Source organism: Astatotilapia calliptera, chromosome 7, assembly GCF_964374335.1.
Source record: "Astatotilapia calliptera chromosome 7, fAstCal68.1, whole genome shotgun sequence".
NCBI lineage: Eukaryota > Metazoa > Chordata > Actinopteri > Cichliformes > Cichlidae > Astatotilapia > Astatotilapia calliptera.
The window spans coordinates 2,334,421-2,356,452 of NC_137428.1; the positions used below are offsets into that span (position 1 = coordinate 2,334,421).

Consider the following 22,032-nt stretch of genomic DNA (forward strand, 5'->3'; position numbering starts at 1 on the left):
ATCCACAAAATAAGGAATCATTAAAGTTAAGAATATTTATTGCATCCATTATTGGAAAACACACTTCACTGTACAGCATTCATCCATTTGTAATGGAAAGATGATTAAAAAAGAAATTTCCAATCGCACACTGTGACCCACGAGCGACCGTCGTCCCCTCACAGGGAACCGGAGTGCTAACACCCGGGGCTTAAGCGCTAAGCAAACTAGACTGGATTACAGGAAGGGCTGTGACCTTTAACCTCTGCTAAAAGCTGCTTCTTTTCAGAGGCATTGTTATGATATTAACATCTGTTTATTCTCTTCTGAGGACCAAAGAAAAAACCCAAAACAAGCACAGCTGATGAACTGAATTTCAGTTTCACATCAAGTCACACTTTAAAACGAAACTTTGTCCAGTCTCTGACAGTAAAAGCAACTCGGCATTAATAGAAATCACAACCTCTCTTTGCATAAGATACATGTTATAAAGTGCTTCGTGTACATACAATACAATTACAAAATGCATTTTAAGCTGCACCACCATCACTGTTTTACAGATGGATTTCAAATTGTATTTGGTCACAATTGCCACTCACTGAAAGGGAAAATAACATGAGTAAAGTGTCGTTTTCACTTGTGTTAATGTGGATGTTTGGACAAACCTTCAGCTTGTTTCTGATTAACTATAAAAAGTGTAAGGAAGCAAATAAAGGTCCCTAAATATATGAATAACAGAAATCCTTATATACACATATAATTTTGAGGACCCTGATTTTAAAAATTCAATGCGAAGATAAGTTTAGCCGCTTTTGGAAGAGGCGAACGTTTCAGTCCGATTGAGTGTTACAGACACCCGTGCACCCACGCGTCCTCAGATGAGCCGAATACTGATTCACGGAGCCGGGCCACGCAGCGACCACGGCGTGGCACATGATTTTAAATCAGAAGGCATGTGGATGTAAACGTCGTTACATGAAGAGCGTTTTAGGCACAACAGTTTCAGCTTTCAGGAGGATTATCGGCACCCGCTGCCACTTTGTGGACAAAAGGAGGGAACGATCAGGGTGGGGGGCTGGTGGCAGGCAGTGGATGTCAGTGGTCAGGTCGGCTGGGATCCTGTTGGAGGATTTATTAATATATTTTCAGGTCTTGCATCTTTGATTCTGTCCACATTTTTTGGCAGTTCTTGGGGATCTTGCTGGTGTGGTTTGCTTCCCACTCACTTGAAAGATCAAAGTCACAGGAACTCGGAGCACTGAGGTGCAGCGCTCTTGTCTGCATCCATTTATTATTCGGTAAACGCCTTCCACCCACGCTTCAAGAAACATCTCCAGAGATGACAGAAGAGCGGGAACTGTCTGCAATCAGTCCTCCGTCCCAGATGTTCAGTTAGGCCACAGCCTGAGCGGCCTCGGGTACGAGGGAGGAGAAGAAGGTTTTGAAGAAAACCCAGGCCGTCCACATGACGGACACTCGGTGAGGAGGCACCAACACCGCTGTCATCGTTCCCTCTGATCCTTCAGCTGCTGGTTCATCCTGCTGTCTGTCGGCGTGCTCACCTGCCTGAGGAGACACACGTCACACATCAGCCTGCAGCATTTAATTCACCCACTACAGCAAACATCAGGGCCTGTGTGCAGGTTAGCGACTCGACCTGACCCGGGTCTCACTGCTAGCTCATTTCAAAAACATTCAGTCTTTTCTCAGTGTGCAGCATTTAGCTGGATTTCATCAATGTAGGAAAAAGTGAACAAGAGAGAAAAATGATGAGTTTCTTACTGGATTCAGGTTTGGGTTCCTGTTCTGGTTCTGCTGGTTCTCGGGGGGCTGCAGCTGGTTGGGTTCTGGGACCTGCACTCTCCTTCTGAAGGGAAACCAGCCGACGGTGTGTCTGGAAGACAAGGCAGGAAATTCAGGGGTTACAAGGAAAAGCTAACCATCTATAATCCTGAAAGAAGCTCCAAAGGTTTGTAACGTCACATCGTGGTTGGAGCTTCCTGCACCGTGATGCCCACATAGAGCTGCCAGTGCCTGGTTTCAGCACGCTAGTCTCCATCAGAACACTGGAGCAAGAGCTCAGGCCTGTGGTTAAAAACTTCTTGCCCCCCATTTTCTGCTCTCTGTGGTTAAGGAAAACTGCTGCACCACCTAAACACCAGTTAGATAAATCTGAAAGTGAACACTAGGGGTCAGCAGCGGGCAGCTGGGTGCAGCACAAGGCTCGAAAACATGATCTCACAGAACTCGATATGAGTCATTTATTGAGAAAAACTAAATGTCAGATCAGATTTCTGCTTATGATGAGAAGCTGAAGACATTACACATGACATTTAAGCATTTAATAAAGTTGTCACGGCAACAAAACACGTGAGCGCTCGTCTAGAGCCTTTTATTCCAAAAACTAAGAAGTGATTAGAAACTAACTGCAGGTGATGCTTTCAGTCAACCTTCAGCTGAGTGCTGACACCTGTGAACTCATTTGTGAGGATTTAAAGTCTACCATCATGATTAAAAGTAAAAAACAAAAACAGAACTGAGCCGTAGAGGTCGTCGGTCAGCAAGAGGGAAGTGGGCCGGGGGCAGCACGGCTGATGCTGACAGCGTGATCTCCAGCCTCAAATAAGAGTGAAAGCACGACCAGCAGCAAACCCTTCAAACGAAGCCTTCGGTGAGCGCTCCTTTCTTTAACAGCTTCCAGAGTTTTAAGCTTTAAAGAAAAACTTTTTAAAGGAAGCACATCCTGCCAACACGGCTGATAGATGTCAACAGCAACTCGTATGCGTCACGATAGGCTATCAGTGCAGCCATCATTAATGAAATCACTCGACTTTAAGTCAGCAGTACACAGCTGAGCCCGGAAACTCCCTCCTTCACAGAGAGATGCAAATATTTCAAAGCTTTTGCAGTAAAAATGATTGTGTGGCAGCCCCGCAGCACGAGGAAGTACTGCGGTCTGAGCTTTATCAGTAAGAGGAAGTTCAGGCTTTATTCAGTGGTTTAGACTCACTTAGGACAGGAGTCAGTACATATGAAGAAGCAGAGTACTGACAGAAACATGACTGATATTCGTCGACCCAAAAGAGCAATAATGTTAAAAAAAGAAATGACACTTCATTAAACTCTGAACGTGTCTGCTGTCAGATCATAGGTCTACCATCTTCACTTCTAATGCACTTCCACTTTAACAGTAAATCACTGAAAAAGTTTATTTTACTTTGAGAGGTGACGGTTTCAGATCATATTTACATTTTCATATTTGTCTCCTTTCCTGCACAATACCAAGAAGTTGGCAAAGGGTAAGCCGCTCTATAATAAGGCTGCCCCTGAACAGTACGGGATAGAAAGAAATAGTTTGTTTTTCCACTAAATTACCAGGAAAGTAGTAACTGAAGCACCTGCAGTGCTTAACTTATTCATTTGTCTTCTGTAGCAGTGGTAGAATAGTTATGTTATATAGTTTATGTCTTGCATATTTCCACAACCATATTCATAATCACATACTGTGTATGCTACCGTTGCATGCATGTATTATCTTACTTATTTTTAATTTGTTTGTACTTTTTTGGTATTTTTCCTTCTGATATCTGTACCTGAGCTAACGCAAAAAATTTCCCCGTCCTGGGATCAATAAAGTCTTATCTTAAAAATCTGACATTGCTGCCTTATTTTAGTGTACCTATCACTAAATATCAAGTGTAACCAAAGTGTTACCAAAACTGCTCTAACAGCAGCTCGAGTCTAATTTGTACAGGTCTGCTAGACAAATAAATATAATATTTCTTATATCGGTCTGTATAGGGACCTTTTTTTTGTTCCCCTTGCTGGTGTAACAGGTTTAAAGGATCCATGGCCTGCAGGTGGGGCTCTGTGTATACACACTCCGTCTGTGACTCAGACAGGCTGCTGGGCTTTAAATGGGCGAGGCGTGTTGGTGTGCAATTCACCAAGAGACGCTAAAAAGGGAGAACTCAGAAAACCAGACTCTTGTTGACCCCTGTGACTTAAATCTAGTGATTACAGCAGCTCTCTGAACCCACAGCTGCACACTTACAGGTACATGAGGAGCAGGGTGCCCATCACCAGCAGGAAGCGGCTCAGGTTGGAGTTGAAGTACACGATCATCATCAGGACCCCGAATCTTGCAGCAGAGTACAACCAGTCCAGCCAATCGCGCTCCATGCCCTCCTCGTCCTCCACAACGGCTCCGCCCTGCGCGTTCATCCGCATGTTCTGGTTGGCCTCCCCGGGGTTGATGAAAGCGCCATCCTGCACTGGATTCTGATTGGCTGGCAGGTTGTTGATGGGGTTCTGATCAGCTAGCGGGGCAGGGACGGGTACTTGGTGGGCGGGAACAGGAGGGTACTGGCCAATGGTTGGAGCTGTTGTGGGAATGCTGCCTGCTGCTGCTAAAGCTGCATGGCTGGTGATGGGAAAATGAGAATTAGTAGTCAGACAAACACAAGACGTGGCTGTGGGTGTAAAACCTTCAGTGTGTGAAGCAGAACTCACTATTGCATATAATACTGTCGAGCGTAGACATGCTGGAGCCACAGCAGCTGCTGGGGGCTGTACAGGGAGTAGGTGGGAAAGGTTGGCTGGGTCATCTGAGGAGCTCCAGTCCTGCCGGGGACATGACACAAGACTGTTAATCTTCACTTCTCTTTAGGAAACAGAAATCATTTTCTGACATCTGCAGTCGTTTATACGCGAGAGAACATCTCTGTGCTGGGACTGTGTTTGCCTTCAGTCCCATACGTGGAGTGCAGCAGAAAGAGGCCGGTACAAAGCAGAGCAGGCACTGAGCGATGGTGGGTTGCAAAGCGGCCTGCAGATGCACAGCAACTGTAGACTAAAGCAGCTTTAATACGATGAATAAAATGAGATTTAGTAATTGTATGTGTAGAGCGGGGTCAGCGGAGCTCCAACTAACATCAGCTGATTTTTCAGCTATGCTTGATTATTTTCAGTCTTCTTGGTTCCAGGAACTACAGTCACCATCTCTGTTTGTTGGTGGTTACTTTTGAAAATTCAAAACACTTTGATATTTGCTGTGAGCTCCTGAAACAGTGATCTTTGATACTGGTTCCAGAGGTAGTGCTCTGCACTGCTTAAATGAAATTAACTACAAATTATACCTTAATCCACCTTAAAAGCAGCTACATGTTTGCAATTTAAAAACGGCCTGACACAGAAAACAGTGGCCCCTCAGAAAGCACAACCTGCAAAGCTGTGGCTTCTTCCATGTTCTGCATCTTTATCACGACTGATGATTTTTAAGTTCAGCTTTTGGGGTTTTTGTTGAATGTCGCTGACAAACAATAACAAAGATCCAGAAATCACATGATCAGGATTCGACTGTTCTTCAGCTTTTAAAAGGTTAGTTTAACCGAAGGCCACTTGGTTTTGAAACTGGGATTCCCCCAGTGGGGAAGTGGAGAAGGGAAGTCAGCGATGGCTTACTGTACAGTTAGCAGTCATAGCTGCGTTGTATTAAAGGTGAATAAAAAATGTTCAGTGGTTTGGCTGCATAGCGGTCATTCTCTCTGACAGTGCAAACACTGCTGCGATGGATTAAAGCACACTGACACACAAGCTGAAGTTCTTCCTTTGTTGCTTACATGGCAGCAGGAGGCCACACTGGAGTCTGTGTGTGTGCTGGAGCTGCGGAGGCCGGCCTCCTCTGCCGCAGCTCTGGTGGGCTGGGAGTCTGGGCTGGTGTGGGCTGTGGACTGGAGGAATGTGGCTCTTTGGTCTGCAAAGGAAAGAAGAGTTTGATGTCATTTTTTTTCTGCAAACCCCCCCAAAACAAAATAAAACAAACAAAAAATCCCCAGCAAGAAACATCTGCTGAGACCTGTGTTATCAGATCTACCACATTTTGTTTCTGCAGCTTTGTTTCCGGCTTGGAAGTGTACTGATACTAATGCATGCCAGCTTTAGTGTCTGGGCTGACTTCTGGTAGATAACAGCTGAAGCAGAACAGTTCCACTACACAGCGGGGCAACAATAGGGGCGGAGGTGAAGAAGCACATCTGCAGCGCTCTTTACCACAGTGTCTTGAGGTTACTTACAAAACCTCACACTGATTTCTTGATTGGAATTTGTCATCATCAGAGCCCAAACTAACTCAGTCTGAAAATATCCTCGAAACTTCAACAAAACTTACAAAATATTTAGAAAAGCATTTGAAGTGCAAACTACACTGTTGCCTCAGCCAGGTGTCATTTCTGAGACACAAGGATGGTAACAGACGGCACACAAGGACGCTGTGTGAAACTAGCCTGTATGCAAACGTAGGGACACGAGGGCGGCATGAAGCCAGCTGCTTTGTTTACAGGAGCTCAGAATTCAAATACCTCACCAACAGGAGTTTCGCTGTGAACATGCAGGTCTTTATAAAGCCAGGAGGACCGAAACAACGTGCTGATGTTAGAGAAAAGTCACTGGGTGTTACTTCTAAAGTGTTCTCACCTTGGGTCTGGCTCCCAGAGGTCCCTGGGCAGGATTCCTAACAGCACACACCAGGTGCAGTGTGGGAATTGAGTCCGTCTGTGGAAGTGGAGGTAAAACAGTTAAACAACATGTGACATCCACCCAACACATACAGACTTGTGTCTGAATGAACCCCGATTAAACTTTGAGAACCTCAAAGCCTGCAGAATTACACCAACGTACGAGCTCTGGAGGCCACTTAACGTCACCTGTGTCGATCCCACAGACTCTGATTATGAGGCATGTTTACAGCCTGGTTTGAAAAATGTTTTGGCCTGCACTGACCGTGAATTTTTTTTAGAACCCGAACGTACGATTTGGGGCGTGGCCACGGTGACTTCCATTAGTGCCATATCTAGGGATTGGTACCGGTGTCCGGTGCCATGATATAAACGGTAGTAACCAGACTGAAAAGCAGCGCACATTTCGGTGCTTTATTTCGGTGCTTTTTTCCCCCTGAGATGTCATACACTTTAGATTCTAGCCAATCATTTTACGTTTCCGAGGATAGTAGGCGGGCCCAGATACGTACGTTCTTTTATGCAGAGCTACTGATTAAAAATGCCCAAGGCGAAGCGGTCAAAGTCTGGCTGTACTTCACAGCAAAAGATGCAAACTCAGCAGCCTGCAACAAGTGCTTTAAGCTGATACTGTGATACTGTCAAAGGAGGTAACACCTCGAATCTGATGAAACACCTGGCGACGCAAAGCGTTTTTTTAAAAAGCTGAGAAATGCGCCGTATTTGATAGCTTGCTGCGAGACCTCACACCGTGCACATCTACTGCGGATGTGGTGCCTGTTATCGGACCCGGAGTTAGCAACATCCCCCAAAAACCCGAAGAGGAGAGTCCTGGCCCCTAGCCCTGCCAGTGTAGCAGAAATGATGAGGATGATGAAGCAGCAGCAGCTGTTCTTCTCTGCGTGAGTAGCTTAATGTTGTTCATGTGTAATTTACGTTGAGTAGGCTAACCACGTTATTACATTAATGCATGTAAGGTGAACTAGCAAACACCGTCATAGCTACATGCTGCTGTCTTCTTGTTTGATAGAGTGATACCATATATGCCCTAAAGCTGCAGAAAAGGCTAACATTGTTATCTTTTTACAAACAGCTAAATATGAGAGGTTTTAGGACAAAGTTTGTGTTTTCCATTGTTTAAGCACCGGTTCGAGCACCGTTTAAGCACCGGCACCATTTCAAAAGTACCGGTTTGGTACTGGTATTGGATAAAACCTAAACGATACCCATCCCTAGCCATATCAGGCAGATGATAGGGGTCTACTAGCCTTCATCTGTGCTCATTTAAGCCACTGAACTAAACCAACTTGTTTGTGCTGTTGATGCTTCTGTGGAATCTTTTTCTCAGAAATAATGAAGTCATTTTGTACGACAGTGTCCAGGTTGTGACTTTTTCTTTTTGCATGTGGCCTTTCACTGCAGTGTGTGTGTGTGTGTGTCTGATAACCAGTGACAAATGAAAGGAAAAAAAAAAAAACTGCACTCTTGACCCTTACAGTGAGGGAAGCATGGCTCTGGTACAGTATGAAGCTCTTCTGCTGGGTTTCTGTCTACTCAGAGCAGCCAGTGGTTCTCAAACTGTGGATGACCATGGGAGGAAAAAAAACTGAGACTACGCCAAATCAGTGATTTTTACAGAAAACAAACAAAAAAAGTCCACGGTTATTTTGTTTCATTACAGCGCTGTATACAACTGAAATTTAAGTTTATATCTCCATCTCACCCTATCCCTGGCCTCCTTCACTACAGCCATGAATCCTCACTGAAGTCCTTTTCTTTTCCTCCTACCTCGCAGCACCATCTTCATCATCCTTTGTCCAACAGATCTGCTATTGTCCCCCCTGAACGTGTCCAAACCATCTCATCCTCAGCTCTCAACCTTCTCAGTCCGAGCTGTCCCTCTGTTGCACTCTTTTCTATAGTGGTTCCTCCCAGCGCTGACAGACAGTAAGATGAGTTTTGTTTGTTTTGTTTTTCTAGTTTATAAGGAAGTGGGGTCGGGCCCACAGAATTAAGGCCGCAGAAGCTCCAAAGCTTGCGTGCAGGTTTTCTACAGCTGTATGCTGATTGGTTTACAGAATAAATGGCTGACAGCTCCTTTGTGCACGGTTGGTATTGTCTTACGTCTATCATGCCTTCTCAGGCAATGAGCCTCTACTGGGATTCTTGAACAAAAAACCTGAAATAGTCTGTCCTAGTTTTTGTGGCACAGCCCTTTCACAGGTCTCAGTAATTACTGTGTACTTCCTTATTCTCCTACAAGCAGCAGTGAGAGCAGCCCTCTTCCACCAGTTTGTCACCAGCATAGTGGCACATAATCAGCTCGTGACATTTACAACTTGACATGACAGCTCGTGCTATCACACACACCTGTATGAAGAGTCCATTAATGTGCAGGTTATCAGGCAGCAGTTTGCCAGCGTAGATGAGCCTCTGGTCACTCACAGCCTGGAGACGAAACAAGAATAAAGTCAGTAACGAATCAGATCTCCTTGCTGCTTTGGGTTAGGTGGGGGAGCTTGTTTTTTTTAAGGTACTAAACTGAAACCATGAAATATGGCCAAAGTCGAGTAATTTGTTTGCAGTAGATCACAAAGACTTATATCTAATTGTAGTAAAAAAATTATTCTTAGTATCAAACAAAGAATAAACAAAACAAAGATTTTGATGAGAACATTTCGTAACCAGAAACACATGGCCAAGTTCCCACAACATTTGGGTAAACAGACGAAACCTGGCTCCTCACTTGAACCTTTTCAGTCCACTGCCTGTGCCTGGCTACACCCCACTGAAGCGTAGATCCTTTGCTTCTCTGCTTCCTGTCCAAAACTGATGTTTGACATGTGTAGTCCCCCCCCCCCGCCTAAGACACACCTCTGGATGTGGTCTGAATAGCACGAATGTTCCCGTGAAGTTGTACTTATTTCAGAGACATAACTACAGAGAGATACCAAAACAACAGACAGACAGAAACACGTGTTCACTGCAGGTGTGTCAGTCACAGTTCAGTTTATTAATTAAACAGAAAAAAATGACATGACTGCGAGCTCGCGCTCATGGGACTCGCAGGCACGCTGCGCTGGTTTCGTGTGAGCGCGCGCATATACACGCGCGTGACCCGGGAAATGGCTGACAGCTCCTTTTTACTCTCATCACATTCCACAGCACAGCCGCGAATAGCTCCGCCGCCCTCTGTGTAAACTCACCGGTTTGGTCGGGTAGACAGCGGACAGGTGCGCTTTCAGCTCCTTTATGGTCCACTGCAGGCTCACTCCCTCGATGGTCCGGTCCTCCTGAGCCTGGTTGGGCGTCTTTATGATGAGAGTGATCGCCTTTTGTTCAGAATTTCCTGCATCCATTTTTACCGTCTGCCGATGTGTGAGCTAGAAAAACAGGATGTCTCCGTGACTCGCTGGACTCCCTAACACGAAGAACAGCCGGGGGAAAGTGCGTCTTATGTCAAAGAGAAACTGCAGTGACCTGGGTGGCTCTAGAAGTGTCTCCGCTGGTCCTCATACGGGACTTTAGAGGAGGAAGGTTGTTTCCAAACACACTGTGGCCGCTCCTGATTGGCTACCGTCTGCTCGTGCTCAGACGTGGAGGTTTGCAGAATATTCGCCGCTTGAGCATGCGCAGTTATGATTATGCTTCCAAAGATCGTTTATTTAGGAATAACCCACACTCTGGTGCCATTTGAGAAGGTATCGAAAAGCAGAGATAAACGCGCTTAGACCCGGGCTAAAGTCCAAGTAAAAAGCGAACACACACCACCAAAGTGAAACATTTGTATGTTTTCTTTTGTACACTTCCTGTGAACTTTCTTCAAGGTTTTGCTTTTGCTGTTTTCTAAAACACAGTCATAGTGAGAGCTCCTGTCAACTTCCGTCTCTGATAAGAGAAGCAAAACTATCTCAGCTGAAGTTGCATCAGGCGTGTTACATCAGCTGTAAACTTTCAGATATTCCCACAAGATTTATGCAGAAAAGTGAACGGAGCCACAAGATGTTAACGACACGTCTGAGCAAAACATCGGAATATAAATACTGCCGTGAAAAAATGACCAGAAACTACAACAGCACCTTTAAACATATTTAATACTGTATCATGTTTTGATTATATGCATATACTTACAAATACAAGTATTTATTAATTTAATGATCGATTTATTACATAGCTCGTTGGTTTAACTACAAGAGAGTTACAACAAGGACATGTTGTGATACCGTGTGTTCCCATTGTACCTCATTACCTTAATATTGTACCTTAATATTAAAAAGAGTACTGAAGACTTTATTTACAAAGTTAAATTAGACTGATGGTGAAGCTATAGGAGACCATTGCTCCTGTGCCACAAATCAATAAATAGAAAGATTTAAAAAAAAAAAAAGAAGCATTAGCATTTTCTGTCAATATCAATTATCTGTCAAACAAAGACCTGCATAATTATTTCAATTATTTATGTTAGCTATATTTATTATTTTTTATTGTATATTATGAAGTGGAGAGTGCAACATTAGCATGAAGGGACCCTAACTGACAAACAGAGGACACTGTACAATAGACGTCTTTTGACTAATTTTTGTGATCAGAGTTAATCAAAATGTAACAAAGCATTTCATGTGCTCATTACTGAAGAAAGTACATTCACTGATACCTGAAAATCAAATTACAAGAAATAAATCTATGGAAAAATAAATGTCTTCTGTGGCCTGAAAGGTGTTGTAATGTCAGGATAACTGGTTTCATATATGTCCATTGGTCTCACTGGAGATGTTACTGGCAGTAGAAGGTGAGAACGTTCTCCTGGTTTCCTCTGACCAGAAGGACTGGAGGTCTCAGATCACGAGACAAGAAGTCGAGCCACGCTAGGTAGAGCGTGCTGGGACACACTCCTCTCCTCCCCACTGGCATGGTGCTGTCAGGAAACACAGCAAACAGCTGATTTTCACCCAGTAACAATGAGCTTGAAACATTCTCAGGTGAAAGCTTCACAACACCTGTAAACTCAGCACTTTCCATCATTTATTAAATAAAAGCAGAAAAACTACTCACGTTATAATGAGAGCGGCCTCTCTAGAGTAATCCAGCAGTACCTCATTTAGACGGATCTGGCGAAGAGACTGAATTCCACAGGAAAAAACAAACAAAACGTTCAAACTAAGATGGGATGCGCGAGGAAAGAAGAAATGTTTTGGCTTGGTTTAAACATATTTGATCAGTTTGTGTCTGACCTTGGCCTTGTTCTTCTCGAAATCCTGGTCTGTGATCATCCAGGGCTCCTGATGTTGGCTTGCACATCCAGAATCTGAGTCCGGCTTAGAATTTGTATCCACCCTGAAGCGACTGACCATCTTCTCAAACTGATGGACACTGAAGCACACAGAGACAGAGTTTGGAGTTATTCCATCTCAAATCATCGTGGGCCTTCTGTTCAACTGTCTGGTTTTAAATTTTAGCTTCACATATCATACTGTACTTTAAGACTTTTTTAAGTCTTTCAAATTCATTTAAATAAATCAGCTGTAGTCTGAGATAGACACATTATAAAATAAATAAATAGGGAAGCTAAAACTTTATATCTCCCTATATATGCTCAAACTCTGAACCAAAACAATCCTGTTCAAATCTGAGACGCCCGAGCAGAAAATGTAAAACAATTGCTGATTAGTTTTAGAAGAAAAAACTCCTAATTCAGCTAAATTGAATATTTTTAGATGCAGCAGCTCATAGATTAAGTGAAATCTTAAAACAGTTATCTAAAGATTTTTCTGAAATACTGTGTTCAAATATATTCTTTGTCATAAGCAACAATCTCTAAAGTCAGCATGGCGACAAAAGCTGCAGTTCGTCTAATGGCCACTAGAGGCCGCTTTCAAAAGTGAGTCAGTCCTCATAGACTCTCCCGGCTCTTCACAACAGCTGTTTGGTGGGTGGGGATATTATAAAAGATTAAAGTTAGTGATTTGGCTAATTTACTTCATATACCACAAAAAAACAAAACAAACAAAGCCTAAAATAAAATTAAAAAAACCACAAAAAACTGAGTGATCGGGATTCTTATGTTAGCTGACAGCAGCTTTTTTGGCTCACATTCCCAAACATCCATCCTTCATTCTCATCTTCAAGCTTACTTCATCTGCTGAGGAGGCTGGTTGATTTCAGGAAGGACTTCGACACTATGGAAACCAAGACGGAACTTCTTGATCAGCTCCAACACCCTGGAAAGAGAACGTGAGGCTGGAGTGAGCACATGTCTAACAGCGTGCAGTCTGTGTCTGCGAGAACGCAGGATGTCAGACCATATACTGCATTTCCCCGTTTCTTGGGAAAACAAAGTAAGTCTTTCTGATGGAATGTAGACTGATGATGATGCAAGATTGTTCAATTTTACGGTGAAAATAGCAAAACTTGGCTGTCAGTAAGATTATTTTTATATTACTGACCAATTAAAAAACAAACTAGTTTGACTCTAAAGTGCTGCGTTCCTGAGATGATTTGGGCATTTGGAAAAACTCCAAGAGAAGAAAGAAACTTTTTGAAGCGATCTACACTGTAGACCTGTGCATGATACTTACTCCTGCTTCTGCTCGTCCTTTTTCTCTGCGTCTCCTCCCACAAACACTCGGACCTTACACTTGGCCCAGCGCTTTCTGCGGGTCAGCAGGTAAGGCAGCAGCAGGGTCAGACCTGGAATACACACACACACGCACGAGGAGTAAATGTCTGTGGACATTCTTGAATTAAGACATAAAGCAGGCGACTAATGGAGATGTACTCGGACCTCCATCATCAGACAGCCAGTACACGTCGATGGTCTTCTTTCCCTGTTTTTTCTGAAACTGTGTACTATGCTGAGGCTCGGGCTCGATGGAGACAGAAGCTGCAAACAGACAACGTGTTTTATAGAATTTAAATGACACCATAGAGGGTCTTTGGGTATTCTGTGTGTCTGTGATATTATCATGCATTTACATACATGTGGGGTTTGTCTGAACGCAGGAAGGAACAGAGATGCTGTTGATGCTCTCTGGTCCACCGTCAAAACTTGGATTAACTGAAACAAAAACAAGAAATTTCTTTGCACATTCATTTATTTGCAGGCAGCTACTTAAAAGATGATGGATAAATGTGGACTGCACATCCTAGCACGCCTCTTGTTGATGCCAAGAGCAAAGTGCCGTGGGAACGTAGCAGTGGCTGCAGCATTCCCGGGTTCATTGATGTGCAGCCTGCTGCGATATGCATGCAGGCTCTCACCGTGTGACTGAGAGGGACTGGAGACCTCTAATCCCTCTCTCATCCTCAGCACGCACACGCCAAACTGCAGGTCGAACGCATCACTGAAAGCGACATTTAAATGAATGACCATGTGCATCAACACACACTCGTACCCTTTAGCTTTTATGGAATTGAGGTTCAGTTTTTAAACAATAAATATTTGATATCGCAAAAATAATACTCTGTTAGCAATACTTTAGCAGCGGTATTGGTCACAAAAGTTTTCTGGCTTACCGCATTACTCCTATGTAGTTGTGAGCAGCCTGAGGTGTGTCACTCCGCCAGTCTTTCTTGAAACCCATGATGAGAACATTTGGCTTCACACGGCCCAAACCTGCCCCCTGGTGGACAGTCAGAACACCAGCAGGTGAGGATTCACGTGTGCTTTTCACACCTCAGTCACTACAAAAGGGCAGCACTGGCATTGTGGGTGGGCCTTGCCCCTCAGCCCAATTCTGCTGATACATCTCAACTATCAATTACAGTATTTCACCCCTGACCTGTAGCAACACGTTAACCCCAGATTGCAGATCTGCAGCCACCACTCCTCTGTAGAACGACCCGGCCTTCCTTTTGTTGAGCCAGTTCAGGTGACTGTCGCTCATGGCCTTCTCCAGTACTGAAGGAGAGGGATCATCCTGCGAAACACGGGGAGGAAGGTAGAAAGATTTCATCACTCCGCTTTCAAACAATTAATCATTGTTCCGATTATTGTTTGGATTTATTGTGCGATCAGTGGGAGAACTCACAGTTAACACATTTCCACACAACATAAGACTGAGATCTTTTGTGAAACAGCTGACGAGGTCCACCAGGGCTGGACGACTGCTGGGAGGGCCCGTTAGCACCAAACACTGGGGCCTGAAAGTGTTGGAGTTAGATACGGAGCAGTTTACTCTTCATGTCTCACGTATTTTGTCTTTTCTCTTCCTGGAAAATCACTAAATAAACTTCTATCAGTCCTACTCTGCTTTTTGTCTGTGAAGGTTCTCAGTCATCCAGGTCATCGTAGTCAAAGGAGCTTGCAAAGAAAAGCGTCTGGACTTACAATAACAAGTCTGCTTTTTGTATCTTGGTGCATAAGCTAGACTTTACCATTTATTTTTGAGGGGCATGTCCTTGGTGACCAAGGTCATTGCAGTCCTGAAAAAAGTCACTAGACTTCATGTCTTCATGAATCCAGAAGAAGTTAAAATAAGCATCAATCGTTCCAGAAACATTGGTTCAATCTTAGAACGTAAAAGTAAAAAAAGCTTTGCTTTAAAAGTGTTCTTCCTCCCCACCGTTGCCATAATGTCATTATGAGGTTAGTGAAAGTAACTGAAGTGTTGATAAAGTCCTTCAAAACAAACTTTAAACTACTGCATTTCAACCGTGGATCCAACTTTAGTAATAGTATAAAAACTGGTAACACTGTTGCAAACTGAACAAAAAAAAAAAAGAATCCCCTGGACTAAAGAGGAAACTTAACTTCATTTAGGATCTCCAGAAACACTCATCCAACCTTCAAATTTTGATAATAATAATAATACATAGCATTTTATTTGAAAGCACCTTTCAGAACTCTCAAGGACACTGTACACAGCAGAACAATAAAAGCAACATAAAAACAAGCAGTTTAAAGAATCATATAAGACATAAAACAAATTTAAAATAGCGGAGTGGAGAGGTTATGTGGGATAAGCTATTTTGAAAAAGTGAGTTTTGAGTTGGGACTTAAAGAGAGAGAAGGAAGAGATATTTCTTAAATCAGGAGGTCAGGAATTCCAGAGTCGAGGAGCAGAGGAGCTCCCCATGGTGGCAATACCGGGAGAGGGGACAGAGAGAGAAAGAGAAGAAGAAGTCAGATTTAAAAGTGAGTTCCTCAAGTGTGTGGGATCTTCAGCTGTTTGGGGTGTGTACCTCACAACAGAAAGAGACACTGGAGAGGCTCACCTGTAGTTCTTGACGTGGTCCTCTACGCTGTTGAGGCCTGCACACCTGCTCAGAGCCATGTTGTAGGAGCTCGCCTGCACTGATGAGCCCCAGTTCACGTCTAAACGCAGCAGAGAGGGAGTGAAGCAGCAGCATGGCTTTGTTTTTACACACGTGTGCGTGAGAGAGTTTGTGTGTGTTTACCTGGCTTCTTGTAGAGTGTGTATGCCAACAGAATAAAGACGACGCCAAAAGCAATAAGGGCCGCCCACCACGTCAGCAGGAACATGATCACCACGGAGCATATGGCGCCCAGCAGCGACAGCCACTTACTGTAGAACCTGAAGGACGGACGCCAACCTGCACACACAGACAGTTAACATATGTTCATATTTTAACTTGAGATGATGATTCATTCTTATATACAATGATAAAGTCAGCTCTGCCATCTCTCAGCTGGTTACCTGGTGAGTTGGTGATGGATGCGTGGAAGCAGCTGAAGTTGATCAAAGCGTAGGAGCAGAGGAAGAAGTTGGAGATGATGGGCGCGATGGTGTTCAGCTCAGCTGGTGATGCAATAAAAGAGAAGAGGATTTGTTTGTTTTCTGTGATGGCTTCACATGAAAAAAGCGTTTGATATGAAGCCGCAAGGAAAAAGCTTGATAGCATAATTAATAACTTAATACAGTTTTGATTTGGCATTAACAGATATCAGCAGTAAGATGAGCTTAAGTACTTGGCTGCCTTTGGGCTTCATAGAGCGTATGCCATCACACATATCAAAACTGTTTGATTTCATGTACATTTGGTAACTTGGCTGACCCTTTACAAAGCAAACGCTCCTACTGAAACATCTTACTGGATCTTTATGGCGCTCTGTAAAGCTACAGAACAGTCATTTAATGTGCAAAACGGTTCTTTTTAAACGTTCTCTCTGCAAAGAGCTGGTTTATTAAATGCTATTGAAATGCATTTAAAGAAATGACATGAATTTGACTAAAGGGATTGAAGATTTTAACTGATCCTATGGTTATTATGATTTTATTAGATAAATTATATGTAATATGATTATATGAAATAACATGTATTTCTAAACAGTTTTGAAGAATTTTTTTTTCTTAAATTAGATGAAAACAGCAGAAATGTTTGTGAATTAGGAAACTCTTTCTCAGCAGCTACCCATCATTGGTAGTCTCTGCTGTTTGGGTTTGAAATGTCACTCACATACTGACATTTAAAACCCCAACAGCAGGGACTACTAATGATGAAAGATGGACACACTGTTCCCAATGCAGAAGTGCCTTGAAACCGCATTCTTTCTAACTGCCAGCAGGGGGAGACTCCTCCAGTTTGTCAAAAGCATTTTGATTGCTGCGTCTATGATTCCGTTATTGCCCTCTGAACCTGTCGGGTATGCCTCTAACTCATCTTATTTGAAAGATATTACACAACTCGGACTCTTTCAAAGTCTCACCAATGAGGATGAAGCAAGCAGCGATGATATATGTGAGAAGGTATCCTCTGATCGGTTCATTGTTCTTGCCATAACTTTTGCCAAAGAAGCCAATGAGAGGGTAGAGCTGATCCTTACACAGACACTGTGAGGGGGGGAAAGGTTAGAATAAGAAACACATTAATACAAGAAAGAAGACACTCAGGGACTTTCATCGTTAAAGCTGAGTTTGCGACCTGTGGAGTAAGAAACAAGAAAATGTAATATTTGGTCTAACATGTTCACCCTGTGTCTAAACAATATTCCTGCAGATATCCCAGATTCCTCTCATACTCTATAAGTGAGTTTACTGCCCGTATCTACGGATGTGAGACTTCATCTCTTTAAGCCACAGTAAAGCAAACACTCTGTAAAAACATTTAAAGAGTCACAAGAAATATCTGATGGTTGTAAACCTCCGTGAAGACCGACTGTGCGTGTACCTGGAAGACTTTGGGAGCAGACACCAGGCAGGCCAAAGCTGATGACAGAGTGGCTCCAAATATCCCAGCTGTGATGAGAGGGCCGAAGGCTGACACCAAGCTCATCGACTGCAGACAGAAATACGCTCACTCAGTACACTCAGAGGGCAGAAACATCTTTGTGTTTACAAGGTGACCTGCTGTGGCTGCTTAATAGAATGGGAGTGTGACCGTGGAGTGACAGTAAGGGGAAATTACAGAAAAGTAGTGAAAGTGTGTAAACGGGATCACCTTAGTCAGGTAAATGGTCAACGGCCTGTATTTGTATAGCGCCTTACTAGTCCCTAAGGACCCCAAAGCACTTTACACATCCAGTCATCCACCCATTCACACACACATTCACACACTGGTGATGGCAGCTACATTGTAGCCACAGCTGACAGAGGCGAGGCTGCCGGACACTGGCGCCACCGGGCCCTCTGACCACCACCAGTAGGCAACGGGTGAAGTGTGTCTTGAAGGACACAACGACCGACACTGTCCAAGCCGGGGCCGGCAACCTTCCGATTACAAGGCGAACTCCCAACTCTTGAGCCACGATCGCCCCATAGGTAGGACAGGGTAGAACAGACTAGAAGTTTCCATGATGACCAGGAAGAAAATGCAGCACTGACTTTTATTTCCTGTGTGTGTGTGTGTGTGTGTGTGTGTGTGTGTGAGTTGACCTGATAGTAGTTGTGAATACCATAGACGCACGTCTTGTTGTTGATGCACCCTGTGAAGTCCCAGCCATACTGGCATGCTGTACCAACACAATCCTCGACTGCTGATGAGGGAGACAGCGTGTCGTTCAAAACGCCAGACGCATCCCGCACCACGCAGGATCCTGGGAGGACACAAAGACGAATTTAAGGGTTGCTTTTTTTGGTCTCCTACAGGAGGAAAACTGTGCGATCAGGGAGCTGTAAAACAACAATTATTGGGATACTATGCACATAGAGCCGTGTGTGTGCGTTATGATAAAGTGTGGTGGAAACGGCTGCTCTGGCAGAAACTGCAATAAAAGTGGTTTGGATACTTTGCAGGTGCAAAATGCAGTTACAAGACTTGCTTGTAAGCTTATTTCACATAAATAAAATAAAAAAGTATCAACTCTAAAGCAGAGCTTTTTCCAGAGGCATGCAGTACCAATGGTAGCAGAGATGATGAGGTAGGATACTGTGGTCCAGAAAATAGCCAGCAGCGTCCCTCGGGGGATGGCCACTGCTGGATTCTGAGGAGGAGACGACAAAGGCTTTTAAAAACATGAACATATGTAAATTTAATTTAAAGCTGTGTGTGTGTGCATGAAGCCGACTGGCTTATCTGTATATTATTCCCACTATTAAAAAAAAGAAAAGAAGCATTTGTATAACATGCCTTCAGATCTCCGGAGATGTTCGCTCCTGCCAGGATGCCCGTGGCAGAGGGGAAGAAAATGGAGAACATGCCGAAGAAGCTGCCCCCTGGCCCCCGATAGTCAGGTACAAAATTTGCAGCAAAGATATTTGCTGTTAAAGGGAAGAGAGTGAGTTTACAGGAGAGCTCGGCAATAAACTACCGTAAACTGCAAGACCGGCTCACTGCATAGTCACCTTTGTAGCTAAAGAAACCTTTGGATTGTTTCTCAGGTGAAGCAGGAATGATTGTTCCAACAATGTAACTGGCAAATGAGACCATGATGACTATGAAGAAGAGAACCTGTGCCTGTGGGAGGAAGAATAGGCTGTAAACATGCAGATGCACACACTGTAAACAAAAGATGGACAAAGTCACATCGTTATGCATCGATTATGTATCCAGGTTGAACTAAAAAGCAGTTTTTTGATTTTAATTTTTAATTTTATTTAGATTATTTATTGAGCCAGAAATGAAGGTGGTGGAGATGGAAACATGGAAAGCTTGGTTAGCAAGCATAAACACGCCCATGCATGAATAAAAAAAAATGCAGAAAAAAGGCCATTAAAATGTGACAGTTTCACCAACGCAAACTTCTCAGCTAACGGAGGCGAGACCCAGGAGCTAAGCCTGCCTGTGCCAGCACACCTTTCAGTTAAGAACACCACACTGCTGAGTTACCAAAATCTGAAGGGGACATTAGCTGCTTTTGCACCAGGCTGGAAACGTGTTAATTTTATTGCTGAAGTGTGGCTCAGTCTTTCATCATTGGCGGCTGTGACTTGGTGTCTTGCTTGTCGGGTTTATCACAAAGACTAGCGTCAACATGCTAACTAGGAAGAGGGCGAGTCCTCTGCTCTTATGTGAAAGAGTGAGATGGCTTCAAAAATGTTGCATTAATGATTTTTCCAGATACCGGACTGGTTAGGGACTCTGGCTTCATAATCTGAATACAAAATTAGCAAAAATTCTATTCATTTAAATCCAAACCACTATGGCAGCTTATCATAGTGTCACATACAACTGATAAAGCTAACCTTTGACTCCCAGGCCATGCCAGCCATTGAGATGCCCAGCAGACATGTCACCGTGATGATGCCGATGATGCGGATGTCGTTAGTTCGATCCACCATGACGGCTCCATTTTCCTGATGGCGCACAAAGACATTTCACGCGTAAAGACAATGAACAGACATTATTTACTGTATTTTATAAAAGCGCACGTATAAAACGGCATGCTACTCACACGCATGAGGTCAGTAACAGTCTCAGCAAAGCCCACGGTGTGCATCGCCACAGCTACAGCATTCGCAAAGGCAAAGATGAGACCGATTGACCCGCCGAGCTCTGGACCGAGGCTGCGACTGATCAGAAAGTACGTCCCGCCTGCAGATGAGAGGGTAGATTAAAAAGTGAGCACTGTGTGTGGAATCAGCAGCATTAAAAGTAAAGAGCTAGGCTGTTGCATGTGGCAGTGAACAAATCCAACCTCCTTTGACTTTGCCATTGGTGGCGATGGCTGAGGTCGAGAGACCAGTGATCCCAGTTATAGTCGAGGACAGCAGGATGATGACCCAGGTCATCCCTGATGAGAACAGGGAAACACACCGTGAGTGTGAGGGATACTCACCGTCTGGGAAACATGTGCCGTGGATAAAGGATGCTGTCGTTGGACATACCTATACCAGCCTGAGCAGTAATCCAAGGCAGCCTCAGGTACAAGATCACCCCCCATATGTTCAACATGCAGCGGATCTGAGAACAGATGCAACACTGAGTAAAGCCTGCTGGTGTCTAAGTATCATCAACGGCATCACTGTGGAGGCTCAGTATAAGTCCTGTTTCTGTCCCAGCCTACATGCACGGTGAAAGTGAGCTTGTAGAAAGTGCATCAAATATGAAATCGTCATCAATCTACTTTTTTTGGTTTTGGAAGAAACTTAAAGTTTCACACGGGTAATATTTTTAACTTCCTTTAACAATAAGTCGTTGACTGTACTCTGTAACCCTTTAATGCCTCAGGGAGTCAAAAACAAGCAAACATGTTCAGAAACAATTTCACATTTTCACAGCTTCACGTGCAAAAACAGGCGACAGTTAAATTACATTAGTCTCAGATTTTAATCTTTTCTAATTCCTTGTTTAAGTTGAATTAAGTTGCAGGAAACACAAGACGAATGCTGCTTTAGAGGCCTTCAACGTTAAGTCTAAGAAAAATATCTTTTAACTTCACGTATCTGGAGATTCAAGATTGCTCCAAGTTCAAAAACAGCAGCAGAAAAATCGCCTCCCATCGGTCAAAGCCTCCACCTACCATGACCCCCTGCACCCATCCAAAGCGCGTGGGTTCAGTTGGCGGCTCCTTTTGCTCATCCTCATCTTCCTCAGAGCTGTCCTTCCCTCCTGCCTCCGCCTGTCCACCTGTTGTCTCTTCATACATGGGAGGTCTGGAGTCATCCTGCTCAAGACACAAAACCAAACTCAGTTCTTCTCTCTTAGTTTTCGTAATTAAATAAATAAGAGATCCCTCACCTCAGGGCCGGCGTGCAGCTGGAACAGAGACGGCCTGAACTGCCTCCGTCGGCCCCACACCTCCGTGTTGGCATAGAAGTCGTAGCGCGGCGGGGCATCCAGAGTCTCGTAGCCAGTTAAATCAACAGATACGCGAGATGCGACACTGCTGCCATCCCCATCACACGTGTAGTAATCGGACTCAAAGCCTCCTGATGTCGCTTTACCATTAGCCACTGGCGCAGGGAGATTGGCTCTGTAGGCAGCCAGGCGAATGCCATCATTGGCTCCTTGTAACTCCATTCAGAACAGCAGAATTATCTTTTTAAAAATGTCTGTGACCACGAGTCTAGTGAAGAAAGGGAGCCGACGTTGAGCGTCCTATCCCAGCGTCTGAGTCAGTGACTGTGCAGGAGCCATGCTGTAGCTCAAGATGAAAGAGGGGTTGGTTTTATATTTGACCTTAACTATGCAGGAAGAGCCT

General features: G+C 44.0%; 2 protein-coding genes across 2 annotated transcripts; both read right to left on the minus strand.

Annotated features, from left to right (window-relative positions):
• Positions 1-20: 20 nt before the first annotated feature.
• On the minus strand, positions 21-10,105 carry herpud1 (homocysteine-inducible, endoplasmic reticulum stress-inducible, ubiquitin-like domain member 1). Its single transcript, XM_026172454.2, has 8 exons — positions 9,701-10,105; positions 8,865-8,942; positions 6,454-6,531; positions 5,601-5,734; positions 4,492-4,602; positions 4,034-4,402; positions 1,762-1,873; positions 21-1,545 (listed from the first exon to the last, which is right to left on the minus strand). The coding sequence occupies exons 1-8, from the start codon at positions 9,851-9,853 to the stop codon at positions 1,372-1,374; spliced, it is 1,209 nt and encodes a 402-aa protein (XP_026028239.1). The 5' UTR covers positions 9,854-10,105; the 3' UTR covers positions 21-1,371.
• Positions 10,106-10,570: 465 nt separating this feature from the next.
• Positions 10,571-22,032, minus strand: slc12a3 (solute carrier family 12 member 3). The gene is made up of 26 exons (XM_026172446.2): positions 21,570-22,032; positions 21,352-21,495; positions 20,717-20,792; positions 20,527-20,622; positions 20,284-20,423; positions 20,075-20,185; positions 19,235-19,346; positions 19,020-19,150; positions 18,789-18,873; positions 18,326-18,486; positions 17,622-17,729; positions 17,161-17,284; positions 16,151-16,252; positions 15,891-16,046; positions 15,708-15,807; positions 14,522-14,633; positions 14,273-14,410; positions 14,007-14,113; positions 13,752-13,834; positions 13,471-13,548; positions 13,276-13,374; positions 13,070-13,181; positions 12,626-12,712; positions 11,726-11,864; positions 11,547-11,614; positions 10,571-11,409 (listed from the first exon to the last, which is right to left on the minus strand). Exons 1-26 carry the CDS (start codon positions 21,849-21,851, stop codon positions 11,268-11,270), a joined length of 3,093 nt encoding a protein of 1,030 aa, XP_026028231.2. The 5' UTR covers positions 21,852-22,032; the 3' UTR covers positions 10,571-11,267.

Bases quoted from the DNA above. Each gene is read 5' to 3' on its own strand.
- slc12a3 (XM_026172446.2), bottom strand. From the start codon at position 21,851: ATGGAGTTACAAGGAGCCAATGATGGCATTCGCCTGGCTGCCTACAGA. The intron at 19,347-20,074 runs GTTAGCTTTATC...TTCCTCCCACAG, and splicing joins GCATGGCCTGGGAGTCAAAG to GCACAGGTTCTCTTCTTCAT. The intron at 16,047-16,150 runs GTAACCAGCTGA...CTGTGTGTGCAG, and splicing joins ATCCATCACCAACTCACCAG to GTTGGCGTCCGTCCTTCAGG.
- herpud1 (XM_026172454.2), bottom strand. From the start codon at position 9,853: ATGGATGCAGGAAATTCTGAACAAAAGGCGATCACTCTCATCATAAAG. The intron at 8,943-9,700 runs GTGAGTTTACAC...TTTCGTCTCCAG, and splicing joins CTGTCTACCCGACCAAACCG to GCTGTGAGTGACCAGAGGCT. The intron at 4,403-4,491 runs GTGAGTTCTGCT...TCCCATCACCAG, and splicing joins CGACAGTATTATATGCAATA to CCATGCAGCTTTAGCAGCAG.